This window comes from Blastomyces dermatitidis, assembly GCF_000003525.1.
Source record: "Blastomyces dermatitidis ER-3 genomic scaffold supercont1.3, whole genome shotgun sequence".
Classification (NCBI taxonomy): Eukaryota; Fungi; Ascomycota; class Eurotiomycetes; order Onygenales; family Ajellomycetaceae; genus Blastomyces; species Blastomyces dermatitidis.
In genome coordinates this window covers 1,445,693-1,470,145 of record NW_025544776.1, presented here as the reverse complement: position 1 = coordinate 1,470,145, position 24,453 = coordinate 1,445,693, and the positions used below count along the sequence as shown (strand labels likewise).

Here is a 24,453-nt window from a genome sequence, read left to right as displayed (position 1 = left end):
ATCTCTCTGTAAGTATCATCTCATAGAAAGATGTTGTGTCAGTTCTGATAAGAAGTCTAGATACTCAAGCAGTACAGAGCAAGAATCTCAGAGCTTCAAGTGTTGATAAATTCTGTCAAGACTGAGAAGATCTTTCTTGCTTATCTGTAAAAGAAGGTGAAAGTGTGAATCTCTAAGATGAAAAAACATCTCAGAATGACTGATCTTAAGAAGAGATCAGTCAGCACTGCTGTTGAAAGTGTCATAGAGATCAATCACTGATTGAAGAGAATCTCACTTCAACTGAAGCAGATGACTGAGATGTTTTGTAAGTTAATAAGTTGATATTTTATGCATTTCTTATACTCTTCTGCAGTGCTGCAGTGCTAACTTCTCAGCAGACAAAGATACTAGTGCTGAAGACTTTAACAGTGAAGAATGAGTTTAATAAGAGTATAATTATTGATAAGTAGATTCTGAGATTCTCTCTTTTTACTTTTTCAGTGAGCTGCAGTCTTATTAGATTAGCAGCAGCTTACAGATCAATTAATATTAATCTTTTTATTAGTTTCAAATATCTCTTTCTTTTTCTTATTAACTGCTTCAGGAATTTTACACTTGTATAGTCTCATTAAACTTCTAAAAAACCCTTTGAAAGAAAATAGAAGAAGAGTGCTACAAGGCGCTGACTCATCACCGCGAGATCATCTCTAAAAAACTCTTTGAGAAAAATGAGAAGTCTCAAGCGGCATTTCTTACTCAATGTCTCTGGCATGTAACAGGGCAGTCTCTACTAGTCATCTCATAGATTGCAATCTCTTTCTCAGCATTTTTCAAATGCTTAAGCAGTTCTCATGAATTCTCTGATAATGAATAATCTTCTTATTTAATGAGATATTGAAGCTTGCTATAATATGTTCACTTGTTCAATATTTTCTTCACAAGATATTCAGTATCACTCTTAATCTCAATATCATTTAGTTAAGACAGCTCTGCTCTGAAGCATTGCTTATAGAGCTTCAAATAGAAAATGTGAAAAACAGAATGAATTAATTTCAATTCTGTGAGTAATTTCAACTTATATATCTGCTTACTCATTATTCTTATTACTGAGAAAGATTCTAGTCATCACTCACTGAGCTTCTTACACAGTCTTATTATCTTGATATTCTTTGCTGAAAGTAGTACTTGATTCTCTATTAAGAACTTCATTGAAAGATGTTTTTAATTATAGTATTTCATCTGCTGCTTCTGAGCATGATGAATGCTTTTCACTATCTTCTTATGAATTTTATTTAAAAGTTTCAATCTTGCTTTTACTTCTGATACTGAGAAATACTTCATTCTCTGTACCTGTCTGACATTCTGACTGCCTATTTTTCTCTTTGAAATGTTATTCACAACATCACTGAGTAATGAAGAATTATATTCATAATAAGCATAGAAAGAAGATATCTTTAAGATTACATTCTTTATATTATTATATATGAATTCAGTGATTAGAAGATGTTTAAGTCAATCATTCTGATAATATGAATAGAACACTCAAAGATGCTGTTCTAGTGTCTGATTCTGATGTTCAGTCTGGTCATCAGTCTGCAGATGAAATGCAGTACTGAGAAGATATCTTATTATAAGATGATAGTAAAAAGCCAATCAGTATTTACTGATGAAGAGAAATTCTTGATCTGTTATCAATAATTTCAGAGCACTGTGATTATAAATAATGATATCTAAAAACAGGTCAGTCAATTCAGAGGCTTTAATCTTTTTATAAGTAAAGATATATCTGATCATCTTTATAAAGTGATTAACAATAACTAAAATTGAGTTATATTCTTTAACTCTTGTTGACTTCAGCAGATCAACTATGAAATTCATTGATAGATTCTGTTATAAGCTCTTTGAAACAGGCAGTGACATCAACTTACTGTATTACTTATATCATAAAATCTTTATTCTTTAGCAGATATTGTAAGTCTTAACATACTCTTTAACATCTGCTCAGAGCTTGTCTCAAGTGTATTTACATTTTAGAAGCTTCTCAGTCTTCTCTAATCTGAAGTGCTCTGTATGAAAATCATTATAATGAATTCTCAATAACTTCTGATGCACTGTTCTGCTATGAGAAACAAAGACTGAATTATTCAGCAGTAGAAGTTTACATTCTTCTAGTTATCAGTGACTTAATTTCTTAGCAGTATCACCCTGCTCAGAGTCTGTCTTTTTCAAGTTCAAACTGAACTCTTTCTTCTTCAACTTCTGAATTCAAGCTGCAGTAGAGACATTCCTCTTCTGTAACTTATCAATGAATTTCAAAAGTAGTCAGATTGAAAGATTGTAGACTGTTTCATTCTTTGTCAATTTAATGATTGTAAGATATGACATGAGAAGCTCATGATCTTCAGTGTCAGTCTCTCACAGAGACCTGAATTCTCTTTCATCTTCTATACTGAGTCACATAGCTGTCTCTTCAGTGCTGTTCTCAAGCTTTAGAGAATCTCAATTCCCTGCAGTCAGCTTCTTCTGCAGTGATGATAGAGATTCTTTTATAAAATTCTTCTCTGCATCAATAATATTATAATCAGACTGTCTAGACAGTGTATTGACAGAATTAAGTCAATCTGAACAGTATCAGATATAGAAATCATACTCTGAAAGCAGCTTCACTCATCTGACTTGATGTTCTATCAAGCTCTTTATTATCAAGAAGTAATGCAGATTTGTATAATCAGTGAGAACTTACACTGAGTACTTACTACTCTGAAGATAATATCATCAGATCTTAAAGAATTTAATAATTACTAACATCTTCTGATCATGAGTATCATATCTTCTCTGTGTGAGTGATAACTTCTTGAAGAAGAAGATCACTGATCTTCATTCACAGTATCTTATAGACTCTGTAAAAAAGTCTTCTCTCACAGATAATTCATTATCTGTTTCTTCAGAGATGATTATTCTCTGATTCTTTCAATGTTGAAAGATCTTCAGTGTCAACTGTGAAAAGATTTCACAGATCTCATTCTCAGATGCATCAGTCTCACACTGACTGAGCAAGTCAGAGTTAAAATAATTCAGTATTGTGATATCTGTGAAAGCTTATTTCAATTTCACAAATATCTGCACAGTGTCTTGAGTGAGAGTAAATGATTCTGTTTTTCTGTCTTTCACACTTCTCTTTAACAGATCTGTAAGAAGGGCAGTAATCTGTGAATATATATAGATGAATTATCTGTAGAAATTTGCAAATTCTAGAAATATCTGTATCTCATGATATGTCTGCAGTGTCAGTCAGTTCTCAATAACAGAGACTCAGCTCCTATTCATTGAAATGTCATTTATCTCAATAATATAATCTAAGAAATCAATCTCCTGCATGTAGAATGAGCATTTTTCAGTGTTTGTATAGAGTTAATACTGTCTTAAGTGACTCAACACTTCTTGAACATGAATATCATGTTCTTTCTCTATTTTTGAGAAGATTAAAATGTTGTTCAGATATACTATGCAGAAGATGTCAATAAGACTCTGTAGTGTCTCATTTATATAGATCTGAAAGATGACTGAAGTGTTACAAAGATCAAAAGATAAAACAAGATATTCAAAATTGCTGTACTTGATATGAAAAGCTGTTTTTCAAACATCATCTTCATTAATCCTGATTCTATGATAGATATTCTGTATATCAATCTTTGAGAACATCTTTGCTTCAGATAATTGATTGATCATCTTATTAATCAATAGTAGTAAATAGCAATTCTTAATCATCATCTTATTAAGGCCTCTGTAGTCTATCATTCTTCTTAAGTATAAAGAGTATAGACATCTCTGCTGAACTCTTTAATAAATATATTCAGTTCTTTGATTATGCTTCTTTAAGATATTTATACAGAACATTCAATTTCTTTACAGATAAGTTGTAAAGAGGCCTGTACAGTATCATTGCACTGTCTTCAAGATAAATCTTATATCATATCTTGATATCAGAAAACTTTGCTGCTTCTCTTTCTGAAAAGACATTCTTAAAATCTGTAAAGAGATGTTATATATATTCATCTTTAATAACAGATACTGCTGTCAATCTTGCAGTGAGAGTAATGACTTCTTCATCTGTTCTCAAGTTTCAATCACCTGCTATGCAGTATATTGACTCAATCTTTTTCTCAAGATTCTTCTAATGAAACTCTTCAGATTTCTCTATCACTATCTCTTCATTAGTGAGACAGTACTGTCACATCTGAGTGACTCAGTCAATGAGAGAATTATTTTCTCTCAATCACAGAAGATCTAGAATAACATTCTCATCTATGATATTAACTGTGTGAAGAAGCAGACTACTCTTCTTAAAGATTTCTTCTAAGTCTGTAATCACACACTTTGCTTAAATTATATTAAAATGATAACATTTTATTTCATTCATAAATTTCACATGATCTGATGAATCTATCTTCTTTCAATTCTTCATCAAAGAAAAGAAATAGAATATGAAGTTGATATTCACTCTGAAGTCAAGTAAACATCTCACTGATATCTTCTCATTCAGAGTATATATTGTGATTGTAACATAAACTTGAAGATGTGAGAATTATTAATTCTTTATTTCTTTCTCTTCATTATCTTTCACAGATATATTTATCAGAAGAGAAGTTAACTTTGAGAAGATATCTTCTCAGTTTCTTCTCTTCTTCAGCTTCTTACAATCACTGACATAGTAATTATCAGCTTCACAGTTGAAACAGAGATCTTTATCAAATCTTTTTTAATATTTCTTCACAGTGAGTGAAGAATCAGAATACTTAAAATTCTTCTTTACTTTCTTCACACTGAAGTTATTATAGTACTGTTTAGATCTCATCATTGATTATTTAGAAGAGATCTTATTAATCTTTTTCTCAGAGAATTAATTATTCAAATAGATTCAGAAAGTCAGATTGATAAGCTTAGTATAATTAATTAATAAACTCTGATATTATAATATCATTGTCTGTATCTTATAGATTAGCTTTATGAGATAAAGCTGTGTTTTTAATTGATTCAAATCATCAGTCAGTTTCTCTCAATATTCTTCAAATCTTGTATTGAAATTGAAAGAATTTTTATCATCTTATTGATATAATAAGTTGAATCACTATATTATCATGAAGCTGTAGTTACAGTAATCTTCAATTTGATTCAGTAGAAAGTTCTTGAATTCTTTCTAAGTTATAATAGTATTGATATACTCAAGCTCTCTCTTCTTAATAATTTAAGTAGTTGCAGAGATATCTTCAAGAAGGTTGACAGCATATATTACTCATATCTTATGAGTATTATACTGGCTCAGATTAAGGTGGAATTTCTGTTCAAGAATACAGATAAAGCTGTGAAATTCAGATAAGATATTTCTCTTATATCTCAGTGAATCTCTGATCTTAATCTCTCTATCTTCATAATAGATGTAGATGTGTAGAGACTGTGACAGTGATAGAGTAGTTGAAGAGCTTATATCAAAATGCACAGTAGTTTCAGAAATCTCAGATTTCTGTTAGAGTAGAGATGTACACACTCTAGAAAATGATATAGTGTTTCTCTCAGAGAATGAAGTCAGATCAGTCTCAGTGCAGGTGTATAAGATTATATCAGTCTGTTAGAGCTCAACTGATTCAAACATATAATCAGATTAAGTAATTCAAATTATAATATACAGAACTGAAGCAGTGACTAGTCAGCAGTGATATATAGAGATAGTTATTTTAAGAAGCTGTATAAGTGAGCTTGACTATTTTGCTTAAATAGCAAGCTCATAGACTACAGAGTTATTGTAAGAATATCACAGATATAATACTTAGTATACTAAGAAGATTGTATGAGATATGCAGTAACTCTTGTATATATTTCAGTAGAAGTAAAATGAATCACTGACTTCTTTAATGAGAAGCTAGTATCTAGCTATTCTATATAGACAATGAGTGAATACCCTTCTCTCATTTCATGAGTGAGAATAGCTGGAGTGATACCTTAGCAGTGTCTCATTGTCAAGGAAGAGTAATCTGCTGACCTCATATAGAAGTGAGGTTCTCATATTCATCAATCGGATCTTTCTATGATATATTCAAATGATGTCATAGGGCGGTTGGAAACCGGTTCAGACAGAATGAAATCATCCGCATGAAAGCAATGGGCCGTGTGGAACCGCAACGGGGCCTTGGCGCGGCCGGGAGCGTGACAACTGTGAATACTTCTAGTAGTTAACAGTACATATCACATCAAGCTGCAAACACCCGAATAATCGCCTGCGAGTACTTATTCTTACAGCAGTCTAGACTTCAGATTAAGTGAAGTAACACTGTGAGAGATAGTGTGAATGACTCAGAAATTAATGAAGTAGCAGCTTACAAGATCATCAGAAGATAACTGCTCAGCAACTTCACAGACACAGAAAGAAAAAGAGATGAGAGCTGAGTAAGACAGTATCATCTCTCTGCAGAAGAGAGAGAGCAGTACTTTCAGACATGAGTGAGTGAGTATGAGTGAGCATGAGAGAAAGAGAAAGAAGAAGAGAGAGAAAAGAGAAGAAGAGAGTGTGTGATTATTATAAGAATGTGAAACAGGTTTTTATAGATTGAGTGACTGGTCATTGAAGCAGTGTGAGAGAGTGTAAAAGTGATGAGAGAGTATATCATCTCTGAAGCAGCAGCATCACTGCTGCAACAGGCCTAGCACATGCAGTGAATCAATGATGACAGTACTCAGCAGGCTCAGTGCCTCACTAATCATCACAAAAGATACTAAGTTTTAATTTCTAGTCACTTTTTAAGTTTTTTTAATGTTTAGTTCTGTGAAACTTATATTAAAAAAGGTATAAAATCAGATTAAATCAGATTAAATATGAAATTTATAATTTCAGTAGTTAGTCTAGTTATAATAGATATTCTCTATACTGCAATTAATAAAATAATATTTAAATATATTCAGACATCTCTCTATATATCTCTCTATATATTATAGAAAAACTAACTTTTCTGAGTAAAATGCTCTGTAACATGACCTTATGTGACATTACATGCACTTCATCAAAAATTCATGAATATGTAGTGAATGCCTGTTAATTGCACTACTCTATTTACTCTCTATTATTATCACTGTCTTTAACACTCTGTAGGCTGTAGCACTCTCTATCACTTTCACTTCATATTTCTATTCTCATCTTATCACTCACTCTTATCATCTCTATCATCTCTATCACCTCTACTCTCTATCACTATCACTGTCTTTACTATCTCACAGCACTCTCTATCACTTTCACTCTCTATCTCTATTCTTATCTTATTATTCTATTTCTCTCTTATCATCTCTATTATCTCTCTCACTTCTATTATCTCTATTATCTCTCTCTGTTATCTTTTTCACTCTCTAGTCTCTCTATCATTATTATTATCTCTACTACTCTACAGTCTCTTCTATTACTTTCACTATCTCTACTTCTCTCTTACTATCTCTATCATATTTTGATCTCTGTATTTATAGTATATACTGCTAAATACTCTGTAATAAAATCTCATGTGATGTCATATATATCTCTTTGAATTCATGAATGAGATTGAATAGCTGACTCTGCAATCTGTACAGCTCTGATTAATCTGATAATAGTGATAGAGATGATACAGAGTGAAAGAGAGTAGTAGAAGAAGTAGAGATGATGATAATGATGATGATGAGAGAGTAGAGAGTGAAAGAGATGAAAAGGGTGATAACAGTGAGTAGAGATAGAGAATGAAAGTGATAAAGGAGGTTGTGAGGCGGTAGAGATGATGATGGTGATAGAGGGGGATTGCGGGGCGGTAGAGGCGGTAGAGGCGGTGGTGGTGGTAGAGGGGGTAGAGGGTAAGGGGTAGAAGGGGTGGTAGGGGTGATACAGGGTGATACGGAGTGGAAGAGGGTGGTAGGGGGAGAGGGTGGTAGAGGCGGTAGAGGTGGTGGTGGTAGAGGTGGTAGGGGTGGTAGGGGTGGTAGGGGTGGTAGGGGTGGTAGGGGTGGTAGAGGTGGTGGTGGTGGTAGAGGGGGTAGAGGGTAAGGGGTGGAAGGGGTGGTAAAGGGGGGGTAGGGAGTGGTTGGGGGGGAGGGTGGAAGTGGTAGAGGGGGCTGCGCAAGCAGAAAAGCGAGCGTAAGCGAGCATTTGATGCTTGTTGTTGACTGTAATTCTTAACAACTACAGTCTGTAAATGATAATCACGTGACAATTAGCTCATCATAAGCCTTTTCTCTACTACTCTGCTCTGATATATTAAATACCCTGCAACAGTGTGATAATTGCGCAGGAATACTCAATCACAAGCGAAATTCAAGCTTGTAGCTCGAATTGATGCTTATCCGTGGTTTCACCCTACAGAGGAGTGGCGTGTGTGGCTTATTCCCAGTCACAAACTACCAACCTGAAACTGGCGTCAAACAGGCGACGACCGCAAATATATTGTCCTGAGCGGAGTTCCCGCGTGGCTTTGAATCCCGATCTTACTTTTTTTTTTTCTTTTTTTTTCTTTTTTTTTTTTTTTTTTTTTTTTTTTGATGGAAAGGCAACCCACCCATTGATCGATGTTTAGCCTGGAGGCCCGAAGAGATTCAAGAATGGACATTAATCAGCAGTGCTCCTGCAGATTAGAATCTTTGCTATGAATGAGAGAGGAGAACACAGCTTCACCAGGGGTAATGCCCCACGCAGCCCGCAAATGTCTGAAGCTGCTATTGACAATATGACTTTTAATTCGAATACGAGGGTGATGCGCGTTGCTTTCTCCTCTTTCGATGATTACACATTCTTACTTCTTGCTTGAAGATGGGAGCAAACGTCTCATATCTACAGCTTTTCTGACAAATTTCCTAACCAAGCTATTTAAAACTTCCAACTTCTACACGCCATAACAAATGCGGATGAGATGCCTTCATATCTGAAAATGGCCTGATGATTTTGAATCCTAATCTGGCAACTGGTTTAGGTCTGTGTCTGAACGAAGCTTCACTGCGCCACAAAGAGATACCTGTCCCTGTCCGCGTGCCACACTCAGGGCATTTACCTTATTTGACACTACATTTAACGTCTCATGTGCCTCAAAGCGACTATATATCCACTTAGAAAGCGTCTCAAGGAGTCTGATTCTGCAAAGGAATGCATCGCAGCGCCCCTACTCGCTGCCTTTAGAAATAGTGAGGATGGAAGCTAGTCAATCGAATTGAGCTTGGGTGTTTTGACTGGCAATGTAAAAAGGGGCCATTTTCCCCCAAGATCTATCTCCACTTTTTGTCTAAGTATCATCCGCAAGCTTTGAAGTTGTCTCTATTCCCACTCTCATTTTTTCTGATATTCTATCTTTTGGTGTGTTGGTCACCACTCGTTCAATTTCTTGCCGTCATATTCCCGATTTTTAGTATTTTATTTTTATGCGCCTTTAATATTTTATTCTGTCATTCCTTTTTTGGTCTAACAAAATCGAACTATGAAGTCCTTTCTACGCAGCGCGTTTATTGGAGTTCCCGGTCTTTCAGGTGTCTTTAGTGCGCCTTTGAAAGCGCCCCAGGTAGAACGGGGATTTACGGATGTGGATATCCTTCAATTTGCCCTGACTGTAAGTGGCCATCACACTTCATTTTAGTTCCCTAGCTAGAATGATGCCCCATAGCTAATTGTGGGGTTTTTTTTTTGTATAGCTCGAGCATCTTGAGAATGTTTTCTACAAGGGCGCACTCTCTCGATTCACGGAGAACCATTTCCGTCAGGCTGGGTTTGATGCCAGACTGTTCCAGCAGCTGGGATTTATTGCTCAGGATGAGGAGAATCATGTAGTGTTCCTTACACAAGCTCTCAGAGCTGCAGGAGTTGTCCCCGTTTCAGCCTGTGAATATAATTTCCCGTACACCGATATTCACAGCTTCCTTGCACTGGCATCTATCCTGGAAGGCATTGGTACCTCCGCTTATTTGGGCGGTGCGAGGGTTATCACGAATAAGGATATTCTTACACAAGCAGGTGCTATTCTAGTCTCGGAAGGCCTCCACCAATCCGTCCTCCGTAACAGTCTCAACCTGATCTCCTCAGCCAAGGTTACCGGCACGCCAATTGATACCAATGCTATCTTTTCTTTGGCTGCTTCTTTTATCGTATCGTGCCCTCAGCAGAATGCCTCCCTTCCATTCCGGGCATTCCCAACGTTGATTCCAACCCAGCCCGGGCCCCACGCTATTTCCTCTCGCGCCCACTTCCGTGTCGGAAGGAATGTTAATATCGGCGGAGGTTCACTCTTCCTCACTTTCGTTAGTGGCCTCGATATCGTCAGTGTTCTGGTTGAGCCTGTTGACCTACTCTTTGCTGTCGCCATTCCGTCGGTGGTCAGCGGGCAGTCATACGTTTTCCTCACCAACTCCGAGGCTCGGGGATCTATTGCTGACAATATCATCATTGCTGGCCCGGCAATCATAGAGGTTACCCCGAGGGCCGCTACAATTGACTTGGCAATTTTGTAAATAGTTTAGCCAATGGCCCATCTGATTTGTTGCTCCTCCTGCCAGAATGTGCTCGTGGACTACTGATTGTTTCCACCGATTCTTCGGATACTTTTTACATTACTGCAAAGGGGCAATTCGTGAAGATGGATTGCCATGGAACTGTGCTCTGTCTACATTGTTAATTCCCTTTCCCTTTGAATGCAAACCCCTTTCCCACACCATTTTCTGTTTTTTTGTTTCGTGCTCCCGTCTTATTTTTGCGATTTGCTATGCCATTTTCATTTTCAGAGAGAAAAGAGAAGGAAGAGAATGAAGACGGAGTAGTATGTCTAGGTTTTAGAGACTTCACTTCACTTCTCGTGGTTGATGACGATCATGTATTCGCTCAGAAATGATAGTTTACCAATGCAATGAATGACCTATTTAACGATAGATGAACGTAATGGAATATTCAATACATTTAAATTTTTTACGCCCTAGTTGGTAATTCATGTTCACTCGAATATTCATATATACCACCCTGATGATAGCCTGAGTGTGCTGGGGAAAGTTATTCCAAATTTCGACGCAGGGAATGTCTCAAGCTCTGCACACAGTTTTAATCAGGTATTGGAAGAACAAACATACGACGTACTAGGCCATTTTGTGTTTTGTGTGAATTAACACCCTCTCGCTGAGATAGTAGTAGTTGTGAATGAACGGACATAGGTCTTGTTGGCAAATAATGGGATATTCGATAAAGTGCGCAACGAACTATAAAGGTAAGATTATTTTGATATAGGAGATGCTTGTATTTTTTCGATTCACTTTCCAGTAATAGTAACAGTTTAAACAGTAATGGCAACAAAGAGAAAAAAGAATAGCGGCTAGCTATGATATTTATACATGACCAACTCCCCTTCAGATACATTCGATGTTTTGGAGCTTTCGGACGGAAGGTGGCGGACAGAAGAATTGCTGAGATTAGGAATGGACAATCTTCATCTCACACCACCACACTCCAAATTCAAAAACAAGATTATTTCCGATAATGCTAGAAACCGGTCCCACACCCCTCTTTATCAACAATAAAGGCACTGTTGTAGCCCCTGCCCTCCTCTCAATGGCTCCCCAAAGCTCTAACTATCAGAGGTGTCGGGTTTAACATTGACGTTAAGTCCCAAGCCCTCTGAATCCAAGTAGAGCTTGTTCTTTCCACCAGCTTCCTGCAGGATCGTAGCAATATTCCGCGCGTTTTCAAGTTTCCGCAGCTCGATGTAACTCTTGCTCTTTTTGATGGCGTCTCCAATCAACTGGGCAGAACGGGCCTCACCCTGTGCTCGCACAACGGTTGCTTGCTTTTCTTGACGGGCTTTGTCGACGACGAACGCGGCTCGCTGGGCTTCCTGTTGAGCAACTTGTTTGGCTTCAACAGCTGCAGTGAATTCGGGTGAGAATGCAAGATGCTGTTGTTGAGGAAATAATATAGTTAGTTATTGATGAAAAGCCAAACAGAAACGACACGAAGCCGCAGGAGGAAACATTTCTCTTTCATACCGTTAGGGAAACATCATCAAGAACGATGTTGAAACGAGCAGCACGTCTAGATAGGTTATCACGGACAAGACGAGCGACGTTCTCTCGCTGAGTGATAAGTTGACTGGCGTTGAATTGAGCCACCACAGCCTTCAGAACCTCATTGACGATGGATGGAAGAACCCTTTCATCAAAATCGGTTCCTAAAGTACGATATATCTGCGGTAAAGCCTCGACTCTTGGGCGGGAAAGGACACGGCAGGTGATGTTCACCATCTGTAAGTCCTTGGTTCCTGTGAGGGAGGCAACATTTCTTGGCTTCGCGCGAACGTCGTAGATGATAGGAGTTTCGAACCATGGGATCCGGAGATGGGTTCCTTTATTCAAATAAGTTTTAGAGAGAAACTCCTAGGTACAAAATTGGATGAATCAAAACCCACCTTCATTGTAGATTTCCTTCTTCACGCCGCTTATTCTCGTGTACTTGATTGCTCGATGACCACCGTCAACTAGGAAAACGGAGAATAGGGTTAGTTAAACTTGATTTTTCTCTGCAAAGAGCAAATCTGATGACTTACCGTTGAACAGGGAATTCATGAAAACATATGCTCCCAATCCAACCGCAATCAATGCTCCAGCTGATCCGAAAGCTTTCTTGGGGCTGCCACCCGGAAAGCCTCCACCAAATCCGCCTTTTGCCCGCTGCTGCTGCAGGGACTGCTGCAACCTAGCCCACGTCTCACGAGGATCTCCAGCCATGATGATGCCAAAAAGAAGAATTGGAAAAGGAATTCCAGCTGGTTCGGACTGGTTGACTGACTGACATCGAAAGCTGGTCTCGCGGATTGAGATCAAAAGTTCGGGTTTAATGCCGCTAAACTTTATTAGGGAAGGTGTGAGATTGGGTTTCCCAATGGTTCTACGACGCCTCAATCGCAGTACGTTCCAGCTTTCGATGGGCCTTGTATTTTACAGCACACGACTAAAACACCGTCAACCGAACTGAGTATTCAGAGCTGGTATTCACTACTGTCGCGGAGAATTATATCGTTGACTTTTGCTGCTACGGCCCTTTAAGCAAGCGCCTAAAGGGGTGCGACTTTGGAAATGCCTCCAGAGCGCTTCGGTAAAAGCGTTTTCCTTGGGAATATCCCCTACAGTAAGTCATTTTTTATTTAGCCCATTGCACACATAGTATTACAGTGGTAGCTTGGCTTACAATCGTTGCAGATCTTACGGAAGAGCAGGTGAAAGACATTCTCAGCTCCGCGGGCACTGTTACGAAATTCCGGTTGATGATAAACCCCGAAACCGGAAAACCAAAGGGATATGGATTTGCCGACTTTGCGGACGCAGACGCTGCTGCTTCTGCCGTACGAAATCTGAATGATTATGAAATTATGGGTCGCAAGATAAGAGTGGATTGGCCACATAACAATGAGAAAGACTCCGTACCGCCTGACTACCCCCAACAATCTCAGATGGGTATGATGCAGGGGATGCAGGGACAAGACCAGTCGCAGGCACCTGTACTGCCACCATTACCTCCAGGAACAGAACTTCCGCCAAACCTCACTTGCCCTAACGCGATATCACAAACTCTCGCTTCCCTCCCCGCTCCTCAACTTCTCGACGTTATTACGCAGATGAAGTCACTGGTGATGGCAGACCCAGCTCGCGCAACGGAGCTATTGAGACAAGCCCCCCATCTTGCCTATGCCATATTCCAAGCGCTGTTACTCATGAATCTTGTTGATTACAGCGTCCTTGGCTCTGTCGTTGAGCAAGCGTCACAGCCTCAACAGCCTCCGCCACAAGCGACACCTCAGATGCCTCAACAGTTCCAACCATATCCACCGATCCCTGGTCAAATATCTACGCCCCCTGTACAACATACTCCTTTCGCGCCACCTCAAATGCCTCCTCAATCTCAACCCCTACCACAGCAACAGCCCGCCCCATCACAGATCCCTAGCCATGACGAGCTGCTACAACAGGTATTGAGCATGCCACAATCTGCGATAGATGCGCTGCCACCAACGGAGCGTAGCCAGATAATGTTACTGAGGCAGCAGTTAATGCAAGGAGGGATGCGATAGTTATGGATTGTGTTCCATGCATCGCATACCTGTTTACAGTGTCTCGTCAAGCTGAAAACTTATGCTTATAGTGGATGATACGGGGATTTGGCGCAATGGCGGTGGTACTTTTAATATTTATTTTTATGACTTTGCACGTTTTTCTTTTGCTATGCTGTTACTGGTACTGGTCATAAGGGCAAAATTAGGGCAAGATACACTTTTCTCTAAACGGCGTTCTGTCATTTTATACAAATTTGATAGCAAGAAATTACTTCCGCACGTTTTTGTAAATGACCTCTTTGTGAACATACGCCTATCGAGTCGCATTTGTGGAACGTAGGAGTGTAGTTGGCGTATACATGTTCCGTGATGCTTGTAATTGATAGGCGCGCGGCAGGCGCTAAAATTCTGTCGCAACCAAAAAGTATCGCCAAGATTGATTTCTGCAGTCGACGTCCAGATTCCACTCCGCATGAATCCAACTCGTGTCCTCCAATGGCCAGTGGATATAACTGAAGTCAACTACTGCGTATTATGTCCCTATCTATCTTTGATGCAACCCTGAATTTCCCTTCCTATAACAAATAGCAAGCTTACGAACAAGCTCTAATCCCCTTTAAACATTCTATGCCTTTGCAGGAGGATCGCGCTTCTAGGGAAAGTTAATTTGACATTTGAACTTCCCCTTGATTGTTACACAATTTTATGCATTATCATTGGGACATTCCTGTTGAGTTCGACGGCGTTGTTGCGCTATTCGACTAATTGTCTCTTTTCATCCGAAACGTGCCCTTTAGTCTATATTCGTTAACTATGGGCCAAAATTTCTTGACTTGTTTTGCTGGTCTCGGGAAAAAGAGACCGGCTGGTTGCCTCTATATACTGTTTTCCTGCCATCAGCATTCAATTATAGATCCATGATCGATTGCCTTGACCTTATCTCGAGATATTAGATATGTCGGAATTTCCTTCTTGGATATACCATCTGTTAGTCTTTAGGGACTAATTTTCATAATCTTTGTCTGCAATTTCTCAGGTATAAATGCCTTTATTTTTGAGGCCATGGCTTATTCGCCTTCCAATTGGGTAGTTGGGAGAGAGATGAATATCCAGCCTCCTGGTTGAGACATGTTTACCCGTTTCACGGGTTTACCTCATTCAAGCAGTTTAATTTTTCTTAACACTGCTGTTCACTAGAACATCATTGTCCCAAAAATGCATTGCGGTTGCATTGCGGTTGCATTTCTATATAATGGATATCAATTTGCGCTGGGGCCGGCCTATCAAGCAGTCTACCCAGCCTCACCAAGCCAGCAATTTAGCGATATTCAAATTTTGTAGATTAATTTCGCAAGAAGCCTGTGGAATATTCTTGAATAATGGCTTTAAATGAAGCCCTGGATATAAGGAATGCAACATTGTTCAGTGCGTTGAAACTGCCCTTGTTGCTTGTTCAACCCCTGACCTGTCAACAACAAACATATTTTTCTTTTTCCCATGAATAGGCGGCAAACAAACCTGTCATATGAACTCACTGGCTTTCATTCTCTTGTTCTATGTTGCTTAAACATCTTCCCTTCATAATTCACTAGAATATTGGAGAAATTTACGCATTCTCATGCTGGTTCCTCCTTGGCCTAGAAAAATCGGAATGGCCATGCCCTAGGACGGAATACTTTTCTAATTACTTTCTGGATAAGGCCACTACCTAGGCTTCTGCCTCAGAATGGCGAAACAGGAGGAGGCGCTGTTATATCTCCTCGAGACAGCCCAGGCATTTATCATGGACGAGGATCTAACTGATTCAAGTGTTGAAGGACGCTCCGTTGACTCCAATGTCGATACTGATACTTGTACTTCTCCCAATACCGACTTGGGGACTGACACTTCCATGTCAGAAGATGCTGGTAGCGACGACGCCAATATATCCGGGGAAGACGATTTGAAAAGTCTGATAAATCTCCCTCCAGAAATCCTGCGAGGCAAATACTCTTCAGCCCCTGGCAAGAGACCCAAGCCTGGATTGAACTTCAACCTCCCCCCAATTAGCAAAATTGAGGATATTTTTGATGATATCTCAATCAATGCTGAAAAGAATGGGTTTAGTGACTTTCTCGACCACATTGGTTCACGAGATTTACGCGTCGCGACCATGTGTTCTGGCACTGAAGCGCCACTTCTTGCTTTGGAGATGGCGATAGCTAGTATGTGACCCGTATATTCCTTTATTTACTCTTGTTAATATGCAATTATAGGTTTCAAAAAGATTTTTGGAAAGACGTTCAGCATGCACCATTTATTCAGTGCGGAGATAGATCCTTTCAAGCAGTCTTACATCCAGCGGAATTTCTCCCCTGATATAATTTTCCGAGACGTCAATGAGCTAATTGCTGATGAAGCGTAAGCTATTATCCTCCCGAAAAGAAAGTAGTATACTAACGTGATCCGCAGAACTACAGCATTTGGTTCCCTCCGGAAAGTGCCTTCAAATTTGGATCTACTTGTTGTTGGCTTCTCCTGCGTGGATTTTTCGAATATGAATCTCCATCGTAAGACTCTTGACGAAATGGGAGAATCAGGCCATACATTCTACGGCGTCTTGCGATACACTCAGCGTTGCAGGCCACCTTTGGTGATCTTGGAGAACGTCTGCGGCGCTCCGTGGGGTCATATAAAGAATGCTTTCAAAGAAATGGATTACCACGCGTATCACATTAAAGTAGACACCAAGAACTATTACCTGCCACAAACGCGTGAGAGAGGTTATATGCTTTGTATCGACCAAACCAGACTAGAGACCCCACTTCCTGCAGACCCCAAATCATCTACATTTGCGAAGATGATGAAAAACTTTGAGCGCCCAGCAAGTTCGCCTGTTGCCCAATTTTTACTCAAAAACGAGGACCCTCGTTTGCAGGATGCTATCAATGATATATCCACCAACCCAATTAAAGACCGCCAAGCTGTTGACTGGACTCGATATAAGGCGCGTCACCTTCGGTATAGAATGAGGGAAGGCCTCGGGGATAAAAGGCCTCTTACTCGTTGGCAGGATAACGGCACCTGTCAAATGCCTGACTTTTATTGGCACGCATGGAGCAGGGCGCAGACAGAACGTGTTTGGGATACCCTTGATGTCAACTATTTGCGGAGCATCGTCAGAGGTTTTGATATCAACTTCAAATCGTAAGTGGTTTTGTATTTTCCACGTTCATATATATTCTAACATGCCGATAGTCGGATTATCGACCTTTCTCAGGGACTCGATAGGGAGCTGGACCAACGCGCATCCGGTATATCTGGTTGTTTGACTCCCCGGGGTCAGCACTTTGTCACATCACGGGGTGGTCCTCTTTTAGGTATTGAGGCGTTGGCTTTGCAGGGAATTCCTATCGATAGGTTATTACTAAGTAATGACAGTCAAAGGGATCTCAACGATCTTGCAGGTAACGCGATGAGTTCAACTGTGGTGGGGGCAGCGATTATGAGTGCTTTGATTATCGGACACCAAGCTCTCCCCTCTGGCACAACTTTCCAAAGTAACTCCAAAAAGGAAAAATGCTGTACAACACATATGGATGACAATCTAACCATAGAGGTGGCCCCTATTCAATTGGGCGACGAAATCGCGCTCTCTACACATGAAATTCTCGAAGTTGGAAAGCGAAGTTTGAGGATGTGTATCTGCGAAGGTCAATTATTGATGAAAAGAACGGACATGGTGACGTGCCTGAAATGCGGGCTTACTGCATGTAGATCGTGTGGCCGCAATCCTTTGCATGTATACTCCCCAGTTCCTAGGGACGAGTTAAACGCGCGGCGTTGCCCTATCGATTTCGAAACCCAGCTCAAGAAAAGGCTTCCAATGAGACTCCAAATTAACGGGCTCTCCCTTGCTCTGTACCGAGCACTAATGGAAAATAATATGCCAGTTGATATTATGAAGGCATGGGAGGACTTTTCCAGGGTACTGCTTCTAGCATTAGGGGATGAACTGCGATTTCAGGGTGTGACTCGCCAAAGATCCTGGACGATAACATATAAAGGCTCCCTATCTGTATTAAAATTTGTCTGCTCGCCCGGAACGTTGCAATGGTTCTTTTACCTTGCCCCCCCAAAAGATGAACCAAGCAACTCTCCACTTCGACAAATTTTACGATGTCCCATCGCTTTCATGACTCCATCTGGCGAGAATATTTTGAAAGGAATTTGGCATATCAAGTCCCCAATTAGTTCATATTTTGACATTGCTATTGCTGGGAGCGGAGATCTTCTTCCTTCTACCGGCTCGAGAGCTGGTTTAAAGCACTCGCATTTTGCTGGTGCTAAGGTATGGAGCCAGATTAATATATCTTCAACTGATGCTGCGGTTGAAAATTTGGAGTTCGATATTCGCGGAGAGTACGAGCTTCTGCAGGATTGCGGTGCTGCAAGTGGAAGCTTGCATAAGAAGATGGTATCTGGCTGTGAACCGCCTGTTTACTTTTTCCTGGACCCAACAGAAATTGGCCCTACAGAATTTGATTCTTGGGTTTTTGCACTTGACCACAGTCGCCTGGATATCGGCGAGCCGCGTATCACAATAGCTGAGGTGCACCCAAATTGGGATCCACGTACGATTTCTAAGGAACCCAAGTCCGCTCATTGCTGGTTCAAAAAGACTGCGTCAGATGACGCGATATCTCTTGGTGTTTACTCTTCACCGCCTCCTATCTACCAGACGCCAACTCCTCAGGCAATTGTTAGAAATATTGGATCCAAGTGTCTTGGATTTTACATTCCCATGCTGATATCGTCAATTCCTGCAAGCGGTGCAGAATTGGCTTGGGAGCCTGGCACATGGAGGGTCTCAAATCTGATGGAATCGCCAACAGCTCTCAGGAATCTTGCATGGTTGTTACAGCGAGCTAGCTCAGTGGACCAATTTAGCGAATGGAATAGTATATGTTTGGGTGGTGAAGAATACAGCAAAGTGTGTGGTATTTGCGCGCCTCGAAAACCTCGACTAGTATGGGCCTTGGACGATAAAGACCGCATCTATGCCTACGAAGACCCAAAGGATGCTGCCGTTTACGAGCAAAGTATAAAGAAGCGACCTGCAGCATTTCTTGGGTTTACTAGGCTTAGCCATGATTCTGTTCTACAGGTCAAATTATGTTTGAATGTGATAACTCTTGCCCATCAAGCAAGGGGGAAGCTTGCCAAATGGGATGAAGTGTCTCTACAATGGCGGCTCTGCATTGATAACGTCGGTTTTCTTCGCCAACGATTACCCACGTTGAAGGAGAAAAACAACAAAGCCGACACTGAATCAACACAACCTCCCGGATTCAAGTTCTTTAATCTCCGCCCGGAACAACTGCGATCACTTACCTGGATGAGGGAACAGGAGGATATTGCTCAACCTTTTCAAGAGGAGGAAGTCGTGGAAGCTATGCTGCCAGCTGTAAATTGGAGAGCTGAAGCAAAAGCTACGGTTAAACACCTTGTGCGTGGGGGTATTTTGGGTGATGATGTTGGATATGGAAAAACTGCGATAACTCTTGGTTTAATCGACTCTCAATTCACCAAAAATTCAAAAAATGTGCCTAGCTCTGTGAAACGGGCGATTCCCATCAAAGCTACTTTGATTGTCGCACCCCAGCATTTGATGGACCAATGGTCTCGTGAAATTACCAAATTTTTGGGCAAGAAGTATAATGTTTTGGAAATCAAATCGATTGCTTCGCTTCGATCACTAACTATTCGCCGATTTGGAATGGCTGATATTGTGTTACTGTCAACTTCCGTGGTTCGTGGAGCGAGCTACTATGATAGGATGGAGCTTTTTGCGGCCTCGTCTGCCGTACCCAAGGGGGATGGTAGGATCTTTGATGAATGGCTGAATGACACGATGGATGCTGTTAGGGATCATGTTGATCTTCTGGTGACGGAAGGGCCTGAAGTGGTACTCCAGAACATGATCCGGAAGCGAACTAATCTTAAGAACAGTGGAATATACTCAAAATTCCAACCCTCGAGGCGGTTAAAGGGTCAAAAGTTCCAAGATCATCTATTGAAACTCCAGGAACAAATGCGAAAGATTGATGGCGATGACGTGACCGCTGATAAATTAGATAGCCACTCAGAACCGAGACTCAACAATACCCCAGCGAAACTGCAGAAGGCAAAGAGGAAAATAATGGAGGACTATAAGGAAGATGAATGTACCGCCAAGGGTCCCCGAGCAAAGAAGCCGAAAGGAAAATCAAATTTAGCAACTGAAGAGCTCTCTAGCCAGTCCGACAACGTTTTTCAGCTTTTGAAGTGCGACGGCGATTGGAAGAGAATGCGTTCTCCATTGATTCACATGTTTGAATACAGCCGTATTGTGATTGATGAGTTTACGTACTCGAAGGATCGAAACTACTCATCAGTGCTTGCAATTCCTGCTCGCAGCAAATGGATCCTATCTGGAACACCGCCCCTTAACGACTTTGCCGACGTAAAGTCATTCTCTCCCTTTCTCGGAATCACTCTAGGAGTAGATGACGAAGAAGGCCGGGAAACGGAAAATGAAAGACTGAGAACCATTCAACGGGATCAGACAGGTATTTTCTCAAAGCACTTGACATTGTGACTGCTTCACGCATGTGCTAACTGAACAGATGCTGAGCAATTTCAACCTTTTGTTACCCGGCATAGTGCAGCGTGGCATCGAAGACGACATAATGTAGCCCAGGGGTTTCTTGATCAATTTATGCGGAAGGTAATTGCCCCTGTGGCATTATATTGTAAAGTTGCCGCTAAAAATGACTTCTGACTTCCCTAGAATATCCCTGGTATCGATGAAATACCCTGGACAGAACATATCTGTCCCGTTATTTTGGCTCCCCGAGAACGAGCGGCCTACCTTGAGCTGTTCATGCAGTTAATGTCGCAGAATCTAAAGCTTCGTAGAAACGGAAGAGGTCTATATGACTCTTCTGCAATGTCCCGCAATGACGCTATACTTGGAAATAGCAGTGGACCTGAAGAAGCTCTGATAAAATGTTCCTCTTACTTTGTACCCCTTGAAAAGATAATGGGTAAACGATTGATTGATAAAACAGAGAGCGTCAAAACGGACGATGGTAGCACTCCGTCAAGCGCAAGCAGCATTTTTGAAAGTGACGACGGAAGGGATTCAGTGACATGTGAAACAGATGCCACATCTGTTTGCTCGGGCGAGGAAAACGCCCTATTCGCAAGGGATACACAGTTCTATGCTCTTGCACTAGATATAATTGAAAAGCTCAGGCATGCGTTTTGGTTACAATCTAAAATTGAAACGACAACACATTTCGATACGCTAATAAAACATTTAGAGAGAAATGGGGCTGGTGACCTGGGGGTTACCTCGTGTTTCCGCAATGCAATTACTGCCGCGCGCACAGCATATACCCCTAAAGATGGGCAGTGCTACTATTTAACAACTCAGGAGGTATACAACACCAATGTTGATAAACTGAGATACGTTTCGTGCTGATATAATGCGTAGAAAAAACAAAAGCCGTCTGACATTCGCCTTGAATATCCAACGACGCAATCCGAATTTATCAGCGACCTGAACGCTTGCACTGATAGCTTGCGCAGACTGCTTGAAGAAGCCCTGGTTCGTGTAAGGGCTGCGAGGCTTTTCGTTGTCGTGCGGTCATTGCAGGAACGACAGCTCGAGGATGTGTTTGCTTGCTCCTCATGTTTCAGACGACTCGCATGCCCAAATTCACTCACTATATTGGGTGAATGTGGGCATGCCTGCTGCGAATCGTGTATTGAGATTGCGAAAGTTGAGGAATCTTGTCGCCTTCCAGCGTGCAGCGGCGGAGCACAAAGTTTCCGGATGATCAAGTATTCTGACATTTCCATCAGCAACAAAGACATTGACAATGACACCGATAACAATGCCAGTGACGAAAAATGGCAAGGGTACCGCGGAACAAAATTATTAGAGTTGATTCGACTTATACAAGATACCGACCGTATCGCAGAAGACGAACAGGTGTTACTTTTCATACAGTTTTCAGATCTCATGGAATCCGCTTCTGCTGCGCTGCAGCAAGCAAACATTCCTCATCTAATGATCCCCGCCACTGATCGCATGGCCTCTTCTAAGATAGCACAATTCCAGACTGGCACTGAAAAAGTGAAGAGCAAGGTTCTCATCTTGCATCTGGGAGATGTTTCGGCATCCGGATTGTAAGTTTGTCAGATATTAACGCCCTGTCTCCATTACCACTCCTTTAAACAGGACATATGTTGAATTCATATCATTTCTCAGTGTTTTAAATCCTAACAAATGTCACAGGAACCTTCAAAACGCAAACCACGTCATCTTCTTTCACCCTTTATTCGCTAAGTCACAGTACGATTACAATTCGGGAATGGCACAGGCGATTGGACGGTCTCGACGCTACGGTCAACAAAAGCATGTGCACATATATCACTTCCTAGCTCTAAAGACGATTGAGGTAAACATTTTTGAACAGCGTCGGCAGGAGCGTTTGGTGAAAAGAGATAGGGGGTTTCTCTCTGTGTCAGGTAGCGAAGTTTTATTGCCTACGGATGAGCTTGGATGGAGAGGCAGCTCATTGGATGGTAGCAATGCTGCTGATATCTGATTTTGGGGGTTGTGCGTAGCTTTATTCTTTCCAAGGTTGGGTGGTGGAGTACTATTTTTCAAATGCGATTTTTCTTAGTTTGCGATGAGGCGAAGGAACAGTTATTTTCTGAAACAGCCCGTCGCTATTGCCTTTTTGCAGTGTTTCATGTGTGTCTTTTGTGAGGTTTCGTATCTTGTTCTTATAGTTGTTCGTTAGTGAAGGATAGGTTGGAGTTATGGATAAAAATGAGCGCGTATTTAAAATATGTACATGTACGTGAAACAGTACCGCCCGGCGAGCTAGGAATTAATAACTAATATGGTAGTTCTTTAGTACGCAAATCAGCTCGTGGTTATGACGATTGCAGGGATAATAAATATCCGACCTCAAAGGCATCTGGTTATTCCACATTGAGTTCTGCGGAATTAAGACATACTTTAGGATGGAAAGGAAAGGAAAATTGAAACGTTAGCAAATGCACCCAGAAGTTAAGCATTGAACAGACATCCTAGTGAAAATACAGCGAAATTTTAAATGAAACGTACGCAGATCAATCGGAAGATAAAATTTCCGATTCTTCGTCTGTTTGAAAATCCCTTTTCCATTAAATTTCTATATTTGTGTGTACATTTAAATTCTTACAGTTCCCCGTCTGTCCTCATCAGCTCCGGACTCCACGATGGATTCGTCAAATTGGTCAAACCGGCGCTATTCTCACACGTGTTTCGTTCACTGAGCGGGCCGGGTGGAGGAATCTTGACGGATTTGTTCGTTTCCGATTCCTTAAAAGCATCTAGGAGACTCACTACGGATTCTGGAGTGAGGTCCTCGTAGTAGTCGTCGTTGATTTGTACCACAGGTGCGTTCACGCAGGCGCCCAAACATTCGACTTCAAGAACGGTGTATAGTTTGTCTGGGGTTGTTTGGCCATTGGAGACTCCGAGGTGGTCTGTGACGGCTTTCATGATTTTGTCGCTGCCGCAACCGCCTAGTTGACATGGTGTCTAAGGAAAGGAGAAAAATCATGCCAGGTTAGTAAGGTGTCATTTTAGGGGGAGCTCTTCGGATACGGTAAATAATTGTATGGCTAGCTAGGCAGCTAAAACGTACCGTTGTGCAAACCTTTACATGGTATTTCCCCACGGGTTCCCGGTTGTACATTGTGTAGAATGTCGCAACTTCGTACACTCTCATTGGGGGCATCTCCAGCATGCGCGCTACTTCGTTCATAACACTGATGCTAGTGTAGCCATGCTGCCGTTGACCCAGGTCTAGAAGTGGCATGACAGCTGCCTTCTTATATTGTGGAGGATACCTCAGGAGGATCTCATCGATAAGCTTGAGGTTCTCTTCTGAGAATTTGAAGGGGATGTTAGGGTTGTTTTCGGGAGTGTTTCGGTGCTAGTGTAGCCAGTTATATATTAGCATAAGTCTTGTAATAGCCACATATATAGGTTAGTGGACATACGACTGCGAAAATCTCGCTCCGGAGGGGCGCCGCAACAGTGAACGGGCGACATTGCCGGACTGGGAAGCGGGAGAGAGCGAAGCGGCCCTGCCGCAAAGAAAAGGGGACCAATTTGGATGTCATTGATGGTAGAATTAGGGGCGACAAGGCCTGGTATCAAGCAGCACCCTAAGAATTGAAGGCTGAAATGGCAATGGCTGGCAGCTGGAGGTCGGAATCAGGTCTTTGATAGTCGAAAGCAAACTGGACGGAGATGATGTTTGAAGTTCCGCTGGCCAATAAGAAGCGGCGCAATGCTGTCTTATGTCAT

The 24,453-nt window shown here is 41.2% G+C and overlaps 5 protein-coding genes across 6 annotated transcripts; 3 read left to right on the top strand and 2 right to left on the bottom strand.

The window, feature by feature from the left end:
• Positions 1-8,262: 8,262 nt before the first annotated feature.
• Positions 8,263-10,933, top strand: BDCG_02796 (uncharacterized protein). The gene is made up of 2 exons (XM_045418362.1): positions 8,263-9,581; positions 9,664-10,933. The coding sequence occupies exons 1-2, from the start codon at positions 9,453-9,455 to the stop codon at positions 10,474-10,476; spliced, it is 942 nt and encodes a 313-aa protein (XP_045274962.1). The 5' UTR covers positions 8,263-9,452; the 3' UTR covers positions 10,477-10,933.
• On the bottom strand, positions 10,846-12,852 carry BDCG_02795 (prohibitin-2). The gene is made up of 4 exons (XM_045418361.1): positions 12,552-12,852; positions 12,414-12,482; positions 11,995-12,350; positions 10,846-11,903 (listed from the first exon to the last, which is right to left on the bottom strand). Exons 1-4 carry the CDS (start codon positions 12,730-12,732, stop codon positions 11,577-11,579), a joined length of 933 nt encoding a protein of 310 aa, XP_045274961.1. The 5' UTR covers positions 12,733-12,852; the 3' UTR covers positions 10,846-11,576.
• BDCG_02794 (polyadenylation factor subunit CstF64) lies at positions 12,464-14,711 on the top strand. The gene is made up of 3 exons (XM_045418360.1): positions 12,464-12,502; positions 12,562-13,132; positions 13,204-14,711. Exons 2-3 carry the CDS (start codon positions 13,081-13,083, stop codon positions 14,070-14,072), a joined length of 921 nt encoding a protein of 306 aa, XP_045274960.1. The 5' UTR covers positions 12,464-12,502; positions 12,562-13,080; the 3' UTR covers positions 14,073-14,711.
• Positions 14,712-14,987: 276 nt separating this feature from the next.
• Positions 14,988-23,216, top strand: BDCG_02793 (SNF2 family helicase). Its single transcript, XM_045418359.1, has 8 exons — positions 14,988-16,258; positions 16,310-16,454; positions 16,506-17,240; positions 17,292-20,644; positions 20,702-20,802; positions 20,866-21,516; positions 21,574-22,271; positions 22,381-23,216. Exons 1-8 carry the CDS (start codon positions 15,781-15,783, stop codon positions 22,691-22,693), a joined length of 6,474 nt encoding a protein of 2,157 aa, XP_045274959.1. The 5' UTR covers positions 14,988-15,780; the 3' UTR covers positions 22,694-23,216.
• On the bottom strand, positions 22,006-24,396 carry BDCG_02792. Of its 2 annotated transcripts, XM_045418358.1 has the most exons (4): positions 24,144-24,392; positions 23,786-24,076; positions 23,221-23,679; positions 22,006-23,110 (listed from the first exon to the last, which is right to left on the bottom strand). In XM_045418358.1, exons 1-3 carry the CDS (start codon positions 24,264-24,266, stop codon positions 23,314-23,316), a joined length of 780 nt encoding a protein of 259 aa, XP_045280159.1. In that variant the 5' UTR covers positions 24,267-24,392; the 3' UTR covers positions 22,006-23,110; positions 23,221-23,313. The 2 variants fall into 2 exon arrangements, with proteins under 2 accessions (XP_045280159.1, XP_045274958.1); XM_045418357.1 differs by having other exon boundaries at positions 22,007-23,679; positions 24,144-24,396.
• Positions 24,397-24,453: the final 57 nt, after the last annotated feature.